Source organism: Podarcis erhardii, assembly GCF_964252035.2.
Source record: "Podarcis erhardii genome assembly, chromosome: 5".
Taxonomy (NCBI): domain Eukaryota; kingdom Metazoa; phylum Chordata; class Lepidosauria; order Squamata; family Lacertidae; genus Podarcis; species Podarcis erhardii.
Window position 1 is genome coordinate 20,265,117 of NC_138509.1, and position 17,851 is coordinate 20,282,967.

General features: G+C 42.9%; 1 protein-coding gene across 3 annotated transcripts in view; it reads left to right on the forward strand.

The window, feature by feature from the left end:
- RET (ret proto-oncogene) overlaps window positions 1–17,851 on the forward strand; it is a 115,440-nt gene that overhangs the window by 62,310 nt on the left and 35,279 nt on the right. For all 3 annotated transcript variants that reach the window (XM_081861128.1, XM_081861129.1, XM_081861130.1), the window contains 5 exons: window positions 6,153–6,404; window positions 7,656–7,946; window positions 9,568–9,809; window positions 11,555–11,756; window positions 13,723–13,922. In XM_081861128.1, the coding sequence (XP_081717254.1) occupies window positions 6,153–6,404; window positions 7,656–7,946; window positions 9,568–9,809; window positions 11,555–11,756; window positions 13,723–13,922 (1,187 nt within the window). The remainder of the gene's footprint in view (window positions 1–6,152; window positions 6,405–7,655; window positions 7,947–9,567; window positions 9,810–11,554; window positions 11,757–13,722; window positions 13,923–17,851) is intronic.

Sequence of the window (17,851 nt, forward strand, 5' to 3'; positions counted from 1 at the left end):
CGGAATCCGGGTGGGCAATTAATCGGGGGTAACTTAATTGGATAGGTCCTTATTAATTTGGGGTTATCTGGGGCGGGGTGCGAATTAATTGAATACTGCAATTGATTTGTGCTGATCTGAATGGAAATTAATCGGCTTGCCTTCTGTGAAATTTAAATTGCGGCAATGGTTTCTAAATTTGCACCTGTATATGTAAAGTAGTGCATGTACATCTATGTCATGTTTTGCCCTCTTTTTTGACACCCTGAGAGGAAGGAGGTGGGGGAGAGACAAGGATGCCAAAGGGTGAATGTGGGCAAATGCAGCTGCATGCATTTGTCACTTCGTTACAGTTTGGGATAATGATTAAGAGACTAAGTGATTAAGCTTGGGATGGGGAACTTTTTTTTCAATCTGAGACTGTATATTCCCTTTTGGTCTAAACCACTGAGCCTCTTGGGCTTGCCAATCAGAAGGTTGGCAGTTTAAATCTCCGTGACGGGGTGAGCTCCCATTGCTCTGTCCCAGCTCCTGCAACCTAGCAGTTTGAAAACAGGCCAGTGCAAGTAGATAAATAGGTACTACTGCGGCAGGAAGGTAAACGGCATTTCCATGCACTCTGGTTTCCACCACGGTGTTCCATTCTGCCAGAAGCAGTTTAGTCCTGCTGGCCACATGACCCAGAAAGCTGTCTGTGGACAAACTCTGGCCCCCTTGGCCTGAAGGCGAGATGAGTGCCACAACCCCATAGTCGCCTTTGACTGGACTTAACCGTCCAGGGGTCCTTTACCTTTTACCTTTATTCCCTTTTGGGCACCACAAGCCAGTGGCGGGTGGGGGCCAGAGTCAAAGTGAGTGAAACAATGAATTTACCTTTTACAGTACGGTAGTCTTTACACAGACTCAAACCACAAGCATTGTTGTGAGAGTGCAAGGACCCTCAAGGAAGGGCAATGAGAGGCATGACCTGGGAAGAGGCCCCTTGCAAGAAAGGTAGATTTTGAGGAGAGATCCATGCCATAGGGGTAGCAAGAGAAAATGGGTAGAGCCATACAGTGGTACCTTGGGTTAAGAACTTTGCTTCAGGATGAGAACAGAAATTGTGTGGCAGTGGCACGGTGACAGCAGGAGGCCCCATTAGCTAAAGTGGTACCTCAGATTAAGAACAGTTTCAGGTTAAGAACAGACCTCCAGAATGAATTAAGTTCTTAACCCGAGGTACCACTGTACTTGTGATAAGTAAATTTGCATTTGACTATTGCTAGTTGGAAGGGACGCAGGTGGCGCTGTGGGTTAAACCACAGAGTCTAGGACTTGCTGATCAGAAGATCAGAAGTTTGAATCCCTGTGACGGGGTGAGTTCCCGTTGCTTGGTCCCTGCTCCTGCCAACCTAGCAGTTCGAAAGCACGTCAAAGTGCAAGTAGATAAATAGGTACCGCTCCGGCGGGAAGGTAAACGGCGTTTCCGTGCGCTGCTCTGGTTCGCCAGAAGTGGCTTAGTCATGCTGGCCACATGACCCGGAAGCTGTACGCCGGCTCCCTCGGCCAATAAAGCGAGATGAGTGCCGCAACCCCAGAGTCGGCCATGACTGGACCTAATGGTCAGGGGTCCCTTTACCTTTATTGCTAGTTGATTAAAGACATGAAAAAATGGGTGCCTTTTAAGTTTGATTCGTGAGAAAAACTCTACAGAGTAGTGAGGTGCAAAATAAAATGGCAGCAATAAATTATTGAGGAAAGGTGGAAAACAACAAGGGCATCTCTCTTAGGAGCTGTTAGTTTTCATTTTGCAACTTGTCAGACCCTTCAGCAAGAAATTATTAATAAATGTTCACCTCCTTTATTACTGTCCTAGATTATCAGTTTAATGTACGATACATTAGAACAAATCACAAAGGCAGCCGTAAATCGTGCTACAGTGATTCATTGCTAGATATGGCGGTGGTCTCGTGAATCATGACCATATTTCAAAGGAATTATATAATGTTTCCAATTAGAAATGCGTACCTGCAATGCACAGCATTCTGTCGGGTCTTGGATTAAGCAAGTCCAACAATAAGAGATAGCTAAAAGTGCAGTCCTGTGTTTGTCTATTCAGAAGGAAGTGGGTATACACTGTACTTTGTATGTGGACAAGAGCTGAAGTAGTGGGCTCTAATTTAAGGAATGCTGCAGCTAAAGAAACTTTAGCCTGGTTGTTTGTTAGCTGCTTTGGAAAGAGATGCCTATTAGGCAAAAAAGCTGCTGGCTTTTCAATGTACCGCCTTTCTTGGCACCATAGTTAGAATTCTATGTATACTAGGGGTAGGGAATTATTATTTCTACCCAGAGAGCTTCATTCCTTTCCAGGGGATGGGTGGGGTGGGGGACACAGGCTAGGGCTGGGTAAGGCCAGAGACAAAAGTGAGCAGAACAACTAGCACAAATTTTAGCTTTGAATAGTAGCCTAGTTCTTAACACACCCTCACACCCCTTTCTGTCCTCCACACAGGCAAGGAAGAGGCATTAGTTCAAGGATGCATTCCAGCCAGGCAAAAACACTCAAACAGGGTCAGTGAAGGTTCCTGGCTTGGAAGAGGGGTTATGGTGTTAGAATTCAGGCTCGGTCAGAGGTATGTGCCTATCTGCAGGCACCGGCTGAATTCCTTTGACCTCCCTCCGGCAACTCCCGGCAGGAAAAACACACGAGGTCCGTTCCGGCGATTTTCCTAAGGCTGTGAGAAAAACACACCAACTGCTTCTCCTCCTCCTCCTCCTCCCTGCATATCCCCAGGGAGGGGAATCAGACACAGACAGAAATGTAACTACATGCTTTTATTCCTGTCTATAGCAGTCATACAGTAAAAGATGTCTGCTCTCTCCAACAAACAGAGAGAAACTCCAAACTCCACCCATGTACATCCTGTACAGGTCATATGACACACACTGAGCTCATATCCTGTGCTCAATAAGGATGGACTGCCCCTTTGTTTCCATGGCAGCAGTCACACACATCCTGTCTGGCTTTGCAGCCACTAGCAGCTGTCTGAGCTGTTAGAGCCTTTGCTTGCTGCAGCATTGCTGCTTTAGAATAACATATGGATGGGGAGAGTTTAGAGGGTCAGATATAGAGAGGCCTGAGGTTCTCCATGCCTGACATATACCACAATGTCATAGATGGTGTCACTGTTTTCAGGGTGTCTGGGATGTTGAAATTAAGGATGCCCATTAGGAGCAACTCTTAGACTCAGGCATCTCTGGTCACCTTGCATCTAGCTTTGTGTTCATTGAAGGGAAAGGGAATTTATGGGGGAAGACAAACAAATACCGCACGATGTTCATATTAGCCTATGGACCTAGGGAGAGAGGTTGCAAAAAACACGAGTTCAGAGAGAAAGCACTTAAGAGGTTTCAGATGCAAGTTGTGTGATGTAAACGGTATGGTGTGATCCCAGTGTGGTGTATTGGTTAGAGCGTTGAACTAGGACCTTGGGAGATCAAGGTCCCTGCTCAGTCATAAAGCCCACTGGGTGAACTTGGGCCAGTCGCAGTCTCTCAGCCTAACTTGCCTCATGTGATGGTTGCAAAAATAAAATGGAGAGGCAGGAGAACCATGTGTTGAGCTCCTTGGAAGAAGCTCAAACCTTGTATTAATTTAATAATAAATAAAAATAAATGGTGTGAAGACCTCAGAATCAGCACAGTAGAGTTTTACCGCCCCCCAGGTAATGTGGTGAGTGAAGAGCACTGATGCGGACAGGGTGTATGGGACTAACAAGAGTCTCTGATGTGGGACCATAAAGACTTTTCCTTGCCGTGGGTGGGGTGAATCCCAGTATCTGCATTTCTTAGAAAATATGTTTGTGGAGAATATTGTTTTAGCAGCAGAACAAATCTTGCAGGACGCCTCTGCCTTGCTTTCCAAGCATAGGTTTAAATTGCAGTGCTGTTGGCTCAAGTTAGATTGCAGTGCCATAGTTCCTGATGTAACGTATTGTATTATTTCATATTTGTCAGTTTGTCTCCTTTATATGAAGCAGAGAAGCATCTGAGAGTTCAGGTATCAATGCTTTTGACATCTACACTCCTGGCCCTGGATTCATTCAGACCAAACAAAATAACTGCATAAAGCAAGGCTCCTTTGTTGCATATTTTACAGCTCCATACCTGCCTTTATCAGTGCTCCTTCTTTAACAGTTGTAGACCTGTTCAGATTTGTGAACAATGTGGAAAGGCAGCTGTCTGAGGGAAGGAAATATAGAACCACACTTCAGAGCTGCCTGCTGAGAATGAAACTGTAGGAAATGGGTTCTGATTAAGCTCTAATTAAATAAAGTGCTTAGTAGTACCAGGAAGGGAAATAAAAAATGGTACTGAGAGTGATCCGTTGCTTTCAGCATAGACTTAATTAAAAAAACATTTTGACCTTTTCTGTGCAGTTTTATTGCATATGATTTTGAAATTACTGTTAAATCAGTTTAGGTCTATAGTGTAGGTATGTCAAATAGGTCAGTGTTGATTTGATACAGTGTGGGTTCATGCATTAGCCACTGGAAGAAGAGTGTTCACAGGAAAATTGCTTGAAAATTAAGAAAGGTTTAATATAAGGGAGGTGTTTGAGATAGATAAATGACTCCAGAGGGCAAGTGGTTAGTTATGGGCAGCTGAGATTGATCAGCTAATTTGTTCCCCCCCTTTCTGTTTTTAAAATGTTATCATTTAGATAGCATGTGCAATTCTGCCCCCATACATTTTTTTTAAAATGTCCATTTTAACAATAAAGTACAGCAACTTAAATTAGCAAAGAGAGTGAACCAATATGACCACCAGTGCTTGCTTTATTATGATATGGATAAACGTAGTTAATAAAAACATTTGTAGAGGATTAACACAATAAGGGACGTGGGTGGTGCTATGGTCTAAACCACAAAGCCTAGGGCTTGCCAATCAGAAGGTCGGCGGTTTGAATCCCCACAACGGGGTGAGCTCCCGTTGCTCGGTCCCTGCTCCTGCCCACCTAGCAGTTCAAAAGCACGTCAAAGTGCAAGTAGATAAATAGGTGCCGCTCCAGTGGGAAGGTAAATGGCGTTTCTGTGCGCTGTTCTGGTTCGCCAGAAGTGGCTTGGTCATGCTGGCCACATGACCTGGAAGCTGTCTGTGGACAAACGCTGGCTCCCTCAGCCTATAGAGCCAGATGAGCGTGCAACCTGAGTCGTCTGCGACTGGACCTGACAGTCAGGGGTACCTTTACCTTTTTAACATAATTCACAAACATAAGCATTGCATCAGCTCTAGAAGGGAATGCAATGAGTTGCTGGAGAGCCAAATTCTGTGTGCTACATGGAATATGGAGGTAACATCTTCTCCTTCACCTGAGGCTGCAACATGTCTTGGGTTGTCCGCACTGACTGCTGATATCTGACTATTGCACAGTTCAAGATAATAACATATTTAAAACCAGTTATGGCTATAAAATTTAAGAATAAGAACATACTCATATTCACATATCACCACTTTTTAAGTATTAGGCCCATCTAGGCATATGAAGCAAATGTATACCAAACTGCCCTTTTTTACAAAACCAGTTTGGCAGATCAGTTTCTACACTATTGCTTTCCTTTCACATTTTATTGAGCAATGGATTGAACCACACAGCAGCTGGTAGTGCTTTTTAATTTTTTTAGGCTTTTAATGCCCTGCCCTTCAATATATTTCCAGAATAGCTCCCAATGCAAAAATGTGATACAACGATGCTGAAATTAACAAGCATTACGAAGCAAGTTGACCAGATGACATCCAGAATGAAAACAGAGAGTGAAAAGGCCTAAGAAAAATTAAAAAAGGGTTCACCTGGTGTCAAAAAAGGCAGTAAACTTAGCCACAGCTGAAGCTTCCTGGGGAGTGAGTTCCAAACCTGGAATGTGACTCCATAGAAGGCCCCTGTGTTCAGTCACCACCTACCAGATGGGGGTGGGATCTGTAAAAACTTCTGAGGCAGATCTCAGTATGGAGGCAGGTATTTGAGGGAAGAGGTAGTTAATCTAGCATGATCAACCAAAGAACCAGCTGGACAAATATATCTCTTGAAAGTTACAGAAGGGAAGTGTGTTGCCTTTGCAAAGTCCTTTTTTTAAAAAAAAGGTCCACCTAGTCATTGTACATGTTGCATTCCTTCATTTCTGTATCTTTTCCAGTTGCCTTTGGCCTCTACTTTCCCCGGAGGGAATATCATGAGAACGTCTACCTTGACCAACCCAGCGGAACCCCCCTGCTGCAGATCCATGCCTTGAAAGATTCGGAGGAGGAGAATACATATTTTTGGCTGTGCCCACAGCTCCACATCCCACGAGCTGGAAGTAAAGACAATCTTTGGTTTCAAATCCAAGAGAAAACTGGACTTCTTTTCCTCAATAAGAGCCTAGATAGGGAAGACTTCGATATGCTGTGTAAGTCATGCAGATGAAGCAGATGCCCTCATTGCATGTGTGTGTGTGTGTGTGTGTGTGTGTGTGTGTGGTCTCATGTTTACCTTCATTTGCATCTGGTGGAATTTAACCAGATACTAATTGTTACCAAATCAGTAGAACTCTTCATTGAATGGAAGGTACTCTGGAACCTCTTCCTAAATATTGGCACAGACACCAATAAGAAGACGGGTAACCATGTCAGTCAACTGCAAGAACAACAAACAGTCCTGTTGTTATCCCCGAGATCAAGAAATTAATCATCACATTATTCCCCCACCCAGTCAGCCCCTTGCCTATAGAAACATATCATACCACAAATACATTAGTTTTAAAGATTGACACGAGAAGTGATGCATCAATAATAATGTGATTCTGTTTTGTTTACTTGTGGTTAATGTGTGGAGACAGAGAATGTGTGGAGACAGGCCTCAAAGGATGCTCGCAAGTAGCAGTTTATTATATGAAGGTTGCCCAGAGTGTCTTGGCCATTTACCTTCTCATGTGTCCTTCTCTGCTACTTTGGTTCAAGCCACTCACTCAAAGGAGATAACACTTGGATGAATTGTTCTAATTGATTCTTGGAACATGTGACAGATGAGTGAAATAATAACACTCTGCACTCTAAGGTTATGTTTAACTTACTTGTAAACCCAAAATCCTAGCTCTGAATGAACTGTACAGAAAGAGGAACAAGAACAAACCGGAGATTTAATTGTTGTTCGTTGCGGTTAACAGAAAATTACAATTCTTTATTTAAGATTGGGGTTTTTTCTACGGCGTTCTTCGGGCCAGTCTCAGAAAGCAGTATACATGGAAATATTAAAACCCTAATAAAAGAGGAAAGATGGACTACAAAGGGGGAAAAAAGCTCCATGAAAACCCTTTGAAAGGTCTTCCCTCCCATCAGCGCAAGGTGATTCAGTGGCACTTGGGGGAAGGAGAGGCCAAATAGCTCAAACAGTAGAGCATGAGACTCTTAGTCTCAGGGTCTATGGGTTCGAGTCCCACATTGGGCAAAAGAGTCCTGCGCTGCAGGGGGTTGGACCAGAGGCCCTTCCAACTCTACCATCCTGTGATTCTGTGATCTCAGCTGGAACACTATAGAGCTACATGGTGGGCAGCTGTTTGGGGTGCTTTGTCTAGGTGGGTATAGAACCATAGATGATGGTGAATTGCTAAAATGAGGGTTCTTTGTAATCTTCCCTGTTTCTCTTGTCTCCTCCCTAATAGTTCCAGGAATTTCGGTATCAAAGCTGATCCTCCAAGTTTTCGTCTCACCCCTACCTTTCCAAGGGAAGGAATGCCATGAATCTTATACCAAAGTATTGGTGAAGCTTTCTGTTATCAATTCCACCATGCCAGGTTGCAGTTATGGGATGCCAAGCCAGTTGTGTTTTTCCAATATGGACCTTTCTTTTCACATCAAGGAGAACAAACCACCAGGGATATTCCATCAGCTCCAGTCATATCCTCTGCAAAACCAGTGCCAGAATGCAAGCATTTCCTATGAGGTGATAGCAGGTAAAGCAGCTGCTTGTCCAGTGGGCAGCGGGGACCCTGTTTGCCTTCGCAAATCCTTATTTCATTGGGTTTTCTGCACAGCTTTAGAACATACTTCCAAATATGGCTCCCATGAGCCTCTGGAGGAGGTATTGGAAGCTGGGCAAAAGTTTGCATTGGAAGGCACTTGCATAGGTAGAAGCCACATATGAAAATACTTGGTCAAAACATTTGGAAACTTGGATTAGGTATAGAAGTTATACCATCCCCCCCCCCATATGTGCAATGGTTCAGCAAATTCTATAAATTAAAAAAAAATCTTAAGCAACAGATTTCATGGCCTTCATTGTTTAATTAGGAATGTTTCACTATTTTCAGAAAAGCATTAAGTAAACACTGTATCAATGATGGTTGAAATTCCATATTAAGAAGAATTATCAATGGGAATTCTGGCTAATACATTATAATGGTCCTGAAAGAGAATTTTCACATCCCCACCATTGCGGCAAAAGTCTTGGAACATTTATGTGGCTGGGTATTTGCTGAAGTGTTTAAGGGATTCTGGAAAGGGCTTCCAGTGATTCAAATTTTAAAAATCCAAGCCAAACCAATGCTAGTTTTCCTCTTCATCTTGATTATGATGTAACTTACGTTTTGAGCTGCCTTGAGCATCTGGGAAAGGCAAGTAAAGAAGCATTTTAAATAGATAAATAGAATAATGAACCTTTCCACATTTTCTTTCTCATAAGACTGGAGCAGGGGTGTCTCAAAGCAGTGACTCTAGCAACAGGACAAAGGCACTTCCTGCAGTACCATAGTGTCTTGCCTTGGCTGCGAATTTTTGACCTGCTCTCTGCTGTCCTTCAGCACCACCACTAAGGAGGAAGGAACAGTCCTCTGCCTCAAAAACTACCTGAGCCTGCCTTGTAAATTTCCTTGCATCTTTTTCTTGCTCCCTGAAGTTTCATCTCCCTCATTTCACTCTGTTGCAAGATTTAACGTGCCTGCTTTGATACAGGGTGCAGGTAGTCCCCTTTCCCTTGCTTTTCCACAGAAAAATATTCAAAGTGGGCAAGAAGATCATAGCTAAAAACATTATGCGATCATTAAAGATATATAAGCATAAGGTTAAATATATATATAGTAGAACAATGAAGCAGTAGAAACAATAACTATCCCTTAATTTAACAGAAAAAAGCAACACCCTTTGAAAGTTTTGTCATGAGCCACAGTTCATCCATTAATAGTTCATTCGCTAGTGTGGCAAAGGCACATTAGACAGTAGGTGTGGTGGGTCTTTATCACTTGGGGGTGAGTGGGTCTTCCCTAATGATATGAGGAGGAATGAAATGCCAGACAGAGCAATCCAGAGATACAATAAAGGTATAGAACAGGGGGAATCCTTTCAACCCCCAATTCCAGTCTTTTATAACCAGTACGATTTCCAGAACTCTATAAAGAGTTCTAAGATTGAAGAATGGTGTAAATAATACATAACTGACTGGATTTGAGTTGCAGTTTGGGTGTTGCTGATTGTGAATTTCCGACTTCTGGCATAGGATCCTTTACCCCCAAGGTTGTATCACAGAGAGCTTCCACTTTGTTAGTGATGGAATGAGACGGTATTCTTGCTGTGTTCTAGATAAAGGTGTGCCATTTCTTTACAACATGGACACGGCGAGTATCAGCGTGGCACAGCCTCTGGATCGAGAGGAGCGAGAGAAGTATGAGCTGATTGCCAAGTGTACTGTGACAGAAGGTTCCAGGGAAACTTTTAAGGAGGTGCCATTTCTTGTAGCTGTCTTTGATGAAGATGACATGCCCCCCTTCTTGCCTAATGACACAAACACGGCAGATGCAGTTGTGGAGTTCAGCAGGAAAAAGGTAACGCTCCATGATGGTGCAATGTGCTACTTGTTGGTGATTTAAGAGTCCTTTGCAACCTTTCCACTTCCTCCCATGATTTTTGCATGTTTTGAAGGGCTCTTTTGAGTATGTCCATGTGAAAATGTAGAATTCGGGTCCATGTAAAGTTTTCCTGTAGCAGGACCTGGTAGGAAACATGGATCTTGCTTGTCCATCCCAAGAGTTACATGGATAAATTTTCAGTGAAACATTTCTTCTTGAGGGTGTTCATGGGAGCACTTCCAGTAGCAACCCATGAATACAAAATGTTCTCCCAGAATATGATGTTAATCATTAATTCCCTCTAGTAGCAAATTTTGGGTTGTCAAATACCAATGAGTCATAATGTAATGCTGTTTACACACTTAGATGACCTCTAAAACATGCAGAAGCATATAAGGTTGTAAACCAATAGAAAATAAATGTTCTAAAGGACCCTGTGAGCTTCCAGGACATACAGAACATTGAGGTCATTGAGATAAGAAAATAGTAGAGTAACTCATCTCATTGTCTGGAGAGGGAACTTCCAGGGTCACATTACATTGAATGCAAATTACAGGCGATCTTTCCCTCCCTGCTGCCTATTGTTTGGTGGTCGAGGAGGAAGATGCAGCCACCAATTACAGCTTTGTTAACATCCTGGATTTCTCCATTGTTTTCTGTTAGCAGCATAATTGTCTGCTCTGGGGTTGTGGAAATATGTCTAAAGCAATTGGAAGTCGGGGCAGTGTGTGTGTGAATCTTCTCAATTAAATCTGTGTTTGAGGGCAGTTGAGCCATTGAATATTGAAGGCGTCAGCTGAAATATCAATGGAAAATGGAAGGAGACGGAGGGAACTAGCCTGCTTAAGTCCCACTCAGTCTGTAGTCAAGTGAATGTACATCATAAGTTTTAAGGACTCTCCTTCCTGCACTACATTTCCTCTCTCTACCCCAGCTGTATTGCAATAAAGCAGTCAGATGAAATTTGGGGTGTTCAGGATGCTATGTCAGTAGGTTTTCTTCAATAAATAAAGCAGTCAGGATCAGAGCTAGTAGCTTGCCCCAATCCTAAATAAATGAAGAAATCTGAAACCCTTTTATATAGGACAATGGGGGAAGATTTTAGGAGTGTCCCCTCTCCGACCCCACCCCATTTCAGTCTTAAACACTCCAGAGTGCTATTGTGTTGGAGCTCCCTTTAATACAATCTCATATTTTTGTTAAAAAGTTCTAACAGATTTATCATGAGAAACGTAAGTTTAAAATTATAGGCGTGTTTCTTTCCCGGGCAACTTATTTCTTTGGCTGCTAGATTTTGCGTAAGAGAGATTTACCGTTTTTGGATATCTGCTGCCACCAACAGGCCAGAACCATTTCCCCCCATTTTATCCACCTCAGCTGGCTCTGGAGAGTTAAAATTGAAGGACCACCGTATCCTCTGAATGCTGAATGAAAACCTGTATGCTAACTATTCACCAGCAAGCTTAATCATGTATGCAATGTTGGTTTGAGGAAGCATGTCTGAATCTAAAACCAGTAATCCAGATTCCTGCTAACTGAGATCAAGCAGACACCTCTGCTGTACTCTTTTCTAATGGGATAATTATCATGACCTTGTAAATCTGTTCCATACTGAAGCACTTTACATTATATTTTTCATCCTAGGATAATGCTTAAATGCCAAGTCAGAAATAATATATTGTGACTGCAAGCAATTTCCTCCCACCTATTCTCTTTTAAAGGGCACCGTCATTGCAGAATTAACTGTCTATGATGCAGACACCACCCCTATTTTCCCTATAGACAGTAGCAGGAAGAAGTACACTGGCACCATAAGTACATCTGATCCATGGGTCAAGGAGACATTTCAAGTGGAGCACAACTTCCATGAGATCTTGTTCAACCCAAATGGCAGCCAAGTGAGGGGAACACGACACGAATACAGTAAGTTTATGTGGATTATTATTCCCAAAGGAGTAGTAGTATGCTTACAAAGAATATGTTCCGCAGTTTGCTGCCTTATCCAGCTTTTGAATCATAAGCTGGAGATGTGAGATAATAAGTAATAGTATCAGACTTCCGGGAGGGCAGGGAATATCATGAGATAATGCAGTGTGGTCCAGTGGCCAGTGCTAAAGAGATAATTGTGATGCTGTTGCAATAATCCTTTCAGCCAGTAGGGGCAGTATAGAATAGTCACAAATCAGGGCAGACAACCTAGTAACCTCCAGACATTCTGAACTAAAAGTCCCATCAGATTCAGCCAGAATGGCCAATGGCCAGGAATTATGGGAGCCATAGTCCAGAACATGTGGAGTGTTCCACATTATCCCTTTCACAGATGACAGACCTGACTAATCACCTTTGGTGGAAGTACTTTGCAACAAACTAGGACCTGTTTGAGCACTGCACTGTAATTATTTATTTATGTTGAGATATACATCAGCAACAGACATGGCCTTCCCTTGTGGAATTGGGGCAACAGTTGGATTTTGCCATGGAAAAGTGTTTCAGTTTTGAGATGTTCAAAGAAACCAAGGTTGCCTTTTATTAGCTAAATCCCTTACAGTATGCAAACGCAAGTTCATGGCCAATGATGGGAACTTGCCAGGTATGCTGGAAAATCCTAACCAACAATGGAATGCCATTGTGCTCACAGCTCAACGGTTCAGGTTCAGCACCTTCAGTTCAGTTCATTTGTTGGCATAATTCCCAGTTGCGTTAGTGGACTAAAGATATAGATTTGTGTCCTAAAATAAAACCAGCTAACAATTTTAAAGTTCAAGATGGTTTGGACCATTTTCAAATTTTATGAGATGGAATTAACTGGCCTTTTCAATGTTTATATGCTGACAAGAAACCAAGAGCTTGCAACTGTTGTACAAATGCATATGGTCAGATTATATTCCAATCTGTGCAATGAATACTGTTTCCTTTAAATGAAAGTATAATAACTGTTCTGGTTCAGACATAACAGTCTTGGTCCAACAAGCCATTGTTTACCAGATCAAAAACAAGCCTTTCACCTGCATTCTCCTGCAGGTTGTTGTTATTTTAAAATACAATACAATGGACCCTCCTGATATGAACTTCATTTGTTCAAGGGGTCCGTACGTACCCCGAAAAGTCCGCATCTAGAGGTGCCGCTTCTGTGCATGTGCATGGCATGATAGAGCACTTCTGCACATGCATGCGTGGTGAAACCTGGAAGTTTACACTTCCGGGTTTGCCGCTTTCGCAACCTGAAAGTTATGTTACCTGAAGGTAACATAACCCAAGGGTCCGCTGTATTAAAAACAGTTTAAACTAATTACAATCAAGAGAATACGGTAGGTCCTAAAATATATATCGCAAGTGTCTAAGGCCAGAGTAAAGAGGTATGTCTGATGAAAACTGCATAATGAAGGTGCCAGACACATCTCAGTGACAAGTATGATTGAAAGAGGGCTGAAGAGCCTATGTTGGGTCATGTAACTGTTCCACATAAGATTGTTTCTTCTGTTTCTCTCTGATGCATATGCTTAGTAGGGTTTTTGATTTGTCTTATAGAACAGAGCTCTGCGCACCATTATGCCTGTGCCCAATTTTCGCCATGAGCTCTACATTGTAGAGTTTGAGACTCTTAATCTCAAAGTTGTGGGTCTGAGAACCACTTTGGGCAAAAGATTCCTGCATTGCAGGGGGTTGGACTAAACGATCCTTGTGCCCCCTACCAGTTCTATGACACTCTGATTCTACAATCTGCTCTTAGGGTGCCTTTTTCACTCCTGCATGCCAAACCAGCCATTTTTGCCCTGCTTTCTGTGTCCACTGGATGTCTCTCTTGACCGCCTTTCTCTTTCCTTGAGAGAATATCCCTGAAGTGTTTATGTATTGCGAACTTAATGAGTCCAGTCTTCCGTTTCTGCAGGACTGGTGTTAGGCAAGAGCATTTCAGTTACTGAAAGCAGCTCCCACCAGGTGGACGTTATTGTGAACGACACAGAATACCAGGGGCCTAACAAATCCCTGATGCTCCACTTCAATGTCACCATTCTTCCAATCAGCATCCAGTTTTCAAACGTGACATATCAGTTCACAGTGAACCGAAATGCTGCCAACTTTTCACAAGTAAGGATTGTGTGCTCTTTTGTTCCATTTGGAAATTCAACTTGGAATTTACAGTTGACTTGTGCCTGAAAATGTTTATATAAATGAATATCCTTCAGAGGTTGATTATGTCCTTTGTTGTCTTTCCAACTTTTTTTTAATAAAAAAAATAGTACAATTTCTTGTGCCAAGGGCGGGCGTGTTTTGCTAAGGAGTGCTTCCTCTCAGGTTGGAAAGAGAGCACAGAGTCCCCTGCCATTTCTGGGGAGTTTCATTCCAGAAGGGAGATAGCTCAATGGCTACCTTGGTCCTCTTCTCATACAGCTTCTCAGCTCTGATGATGCAAGGTGTAGAGTTTCTTCCTTGTTAAAGTCTGTCCACTGCTGCACTTCTAGGCTTGTAGAAGCCAGTCCCTCCGGTGAACAACCTCTAGGTTGAATATTGTAGTGTGTCCAACCTTGGGTGTGTGGGGTTGTTCTAGGGAGTCTGGAAAAGTGACATCATAGTAGGCAATTTCAGGGCCACTCAAAAGGTATGAAAATGTTCATATTAGGGATTTTGATCTTTTTTTAAAAAGAAATCCAGTTGTTTAGAAATTATCAAAAATTCAGCACACCTCATGTGAGTCTTGCAGTGATGGCAGCTGGGTTAAGCACTAGGGAACCCTCCCTGCTGACTTCCACTGCTGGGCATGTACCACCCATCAGCCTACTCTGTGCTAGAACATACTACTCCCTCATTTCCTACATATTTACCCTGCTAGATGTTGTTCGTCTTTCGGTAGATCTAGAATACTAGCTGAGTGTACATTCATTTTTTTATTGAATGGGCAAGATGAAATGAAATGTTTCATTTGTTTTTTATTAAAGAAATGAATGCACGAGTTCCAAAATGATTCCAAGCATCGTATAATTAATCCGTTACTCACTCAAAACTATTTTAGCTTTCATCCCCATCCCCCACCCCTTATGAGTCAGAATAGGTCAGATGGAGGTTTCAGAGAGAGCAGGGTGTCAGGAGTCTGCCCGGTCTTCAGCTCAAACACATTGTAACCAAAGTGTCCAACATTCTGGTTGGTCTTTTTTCCCCATAGAACCTTCCAATTATAGTGCTAAGGAGAGGGAATTGTCAAAGTCTATAAAAGAGGGAGAGAAATGCTTGGGTTTTTGTTTTTGCCCTTGCAGATTTTCTCCTCCGTTAGTGAATATTTGCAGGTCTGTCTTTTGGTTGGTTTGTTCTTTGTCTTTCACAAAAACAGTTCCCACTCAGTCACCCCTTGCAGTTCCTTGAAGCATTTTCAATCCACTTCACAATGTATTACTCCTACCTCTCCCCATTCCCTTGTGTTAACTTACTGAAAGTATTTTCATCTCCCTCATCGCTTGACAAGGCTCCTAGAGTGGCGTACCTTAGATTGATAAAAACAGCAACATATGATTAAGGCAGTAAAAATAGGCTATTTAAAGAGGTGGCACTTACGACAATTTGCTGCTGCTTCCTCTCCCGCTTACAGGGCAGTTGGTTTTTAATGGCCACCAGGAGAGGAAGAAGGGACCAGTCTCTCCTGGTGAAGTGATTTGTGGTTTATATTTTAGAGAAATACATTAATTAAAAGTTACATAATCTCGGTAAATTGTACACTAAGTAGAATAATGTTGGTTAGCACCCACAGCCTGTGCAAGTGTGTGAATTGGGGGAGACTGGGGGAGCAAGTGGCACCCACATAGTTGCAGAGCAGTTTAAGCTTCATGGGTCCACAGTAGTTAATGGCTGCTGGTAATTTGTCAACGTAAAAACCGCTACATCCAAAATCCACTTGGCGTGGCTGAAAGACGCTGTGGCAAACAGAAAACACCCACACCTGGCAGCGGACACAAAGACATAGAATTTCCACCGATGACACCAAATCCTGACGTGCCACCCACCCAAAACACACACAATCACCAACACATGCACATAACAAGCACACCCTGGTGCAGCACTGGAAACAAATGCATGTGCACACACTGGCACCCCTCAGATGCACGCAATCACAGCCCCCGCATGCTCCCCCACAAATCAAGAAACCATGACAACACAAAGAGAGCAATGCGAAGGAGAGCTTTATTGGAGACATGGAGCCATGGAAGCCCACACAGTCACAGCAGCATGCAGTAATGACAGGCAGCCCAAATACCCCTTGCTCCCATAGGGGACACTCCCTCTCAGGTGTGGCAGGTGGAGGTGAGCAGGCACATCAGTAGAGGCGATGACACCACAGCTCACATCCTAACCATAGCTAGACTGATGGCCTTCAGCATTGGATAATGGACCACCAGTCTCTCCCTGGTGGCCACCCAGGACCCTGGAGGTGGTTGCTGGTATGGCAACAGAGCATAATTCTCCCCCTGCAGCACGGGGGAAGAAGTAGAGCATGTCTGGAGTGGCTGAGCACGTATCATGCGTGCCGCCTATTGTTGATGCCAGGCACCTCTGCAACCTGTGTGGTTGTGATCTGCAAAACAAAAGTCATACAAGAGTTAGCTTATAGACACAGGTGTCATGTTGGCTAGTGGCTTAGCAATCTTTTACTCCTCTTAGGCACCTACTGCAAAAAGTGTACCTAGTGTGGGGTAAATTTCCCCAGATTGGGCCCAGCCCATTACTTCCTAGGTGACTTCAGCTGGCAGGGGTATTTATACTTGTCTGTTTCCCCCTCGACTGTGAAGGTCTCAGATAAGTTGTATCCTAACCTACCCAACATGGCAGACTTGGAGTTCTACTTGCACCTGGTGTGTTTTTGCTGCTCCTATGAGTGTCTTTAGTTGAATTTGCAAAATTAGTTCTATTTATAGTTAGTTTAGATCATGGTTGGACTTTGCCTTTTTATTGTCTATAAAATCAGTTCCCTTATTCTTTTCTGTCTAAAATTTCAGATAGGATCCCTTGGATGAGAATTTCTGAAAGTTTAATGTTAATTGGATCGAGAGACCCCCCCCCCAAAAGGTGCAAAAGCAGAAAAACAGAAACTGGGTATCCTATTGAAGCCAATGGGAGATGAAAACTAAATAATATATATAAAAAATTATGAATGAAATAACTAAATAAATGAGGTTTTAAAAGTAAGACTGAATGGATTAACCAAACTAAACATTCCTCTTCACCCCTATAATTAGCTTAACAATGTTTCTCCCCCATTTTTGAACAGCATATAAAAATATACTTGGAATGCCTCCTCCTGAGTCTTGTAGATTGAATATACATTACAGATGCATTCCATATGTTTGTGCTTCAGGCTTGCTTCATGTTTTCTTCAGACTGGCTTGCATTTATCAGCATGTGGAGTTCAGGCATCAACTTATTTACTGTTTTGTCCTGTGGAAACTTCCTAATGCAGATTTTCAGGAAGAGAGGAAATAATCAAAATACTTGGGATCTTGAGCTTACCCTTCCATAAGAAGTGCCATTCAATCTCTGTTTACAGACACAGGAAATCAGCACCCTCCCTTCTTCGTTCAATTTGAAGGGTGGTAATTGTAGGTAATAATTGTTACTGCCTTCTAAGGGGGAAGATAGCTAGCAAGCTTGCTCTCTCTGCTGTGCAGGTATCATCACACCTAAGCCAAGTGCCCCATGCAAATGCCCAGTCATGTGCAGCCCCAGTTTGTTTGGTTCTTGCCCCAGGAGGGAAGGAGGCAAGCTTGTGCCTTCACCATATCAGGTTGGTACATAACCTGGTGTGCATATGATTTGGGGCATAGCATCTCCCCTCCTTCCTCTCAATTTGGATGTCAATTTAAGATCTGCAGCAAGGAATTTGATTCAAGCAGCTCACTCCCTAGAGGGTGGCACTCCACATTCTTGAAGTATTAAGCATAATCTGGAATGATTAGCTAGCACAGGGGGAAGTTCAGGATGAACTAACGCAAAGGCGAAATGGCCTTTTGCCCTGAGGAAAATAGGAGCGTATG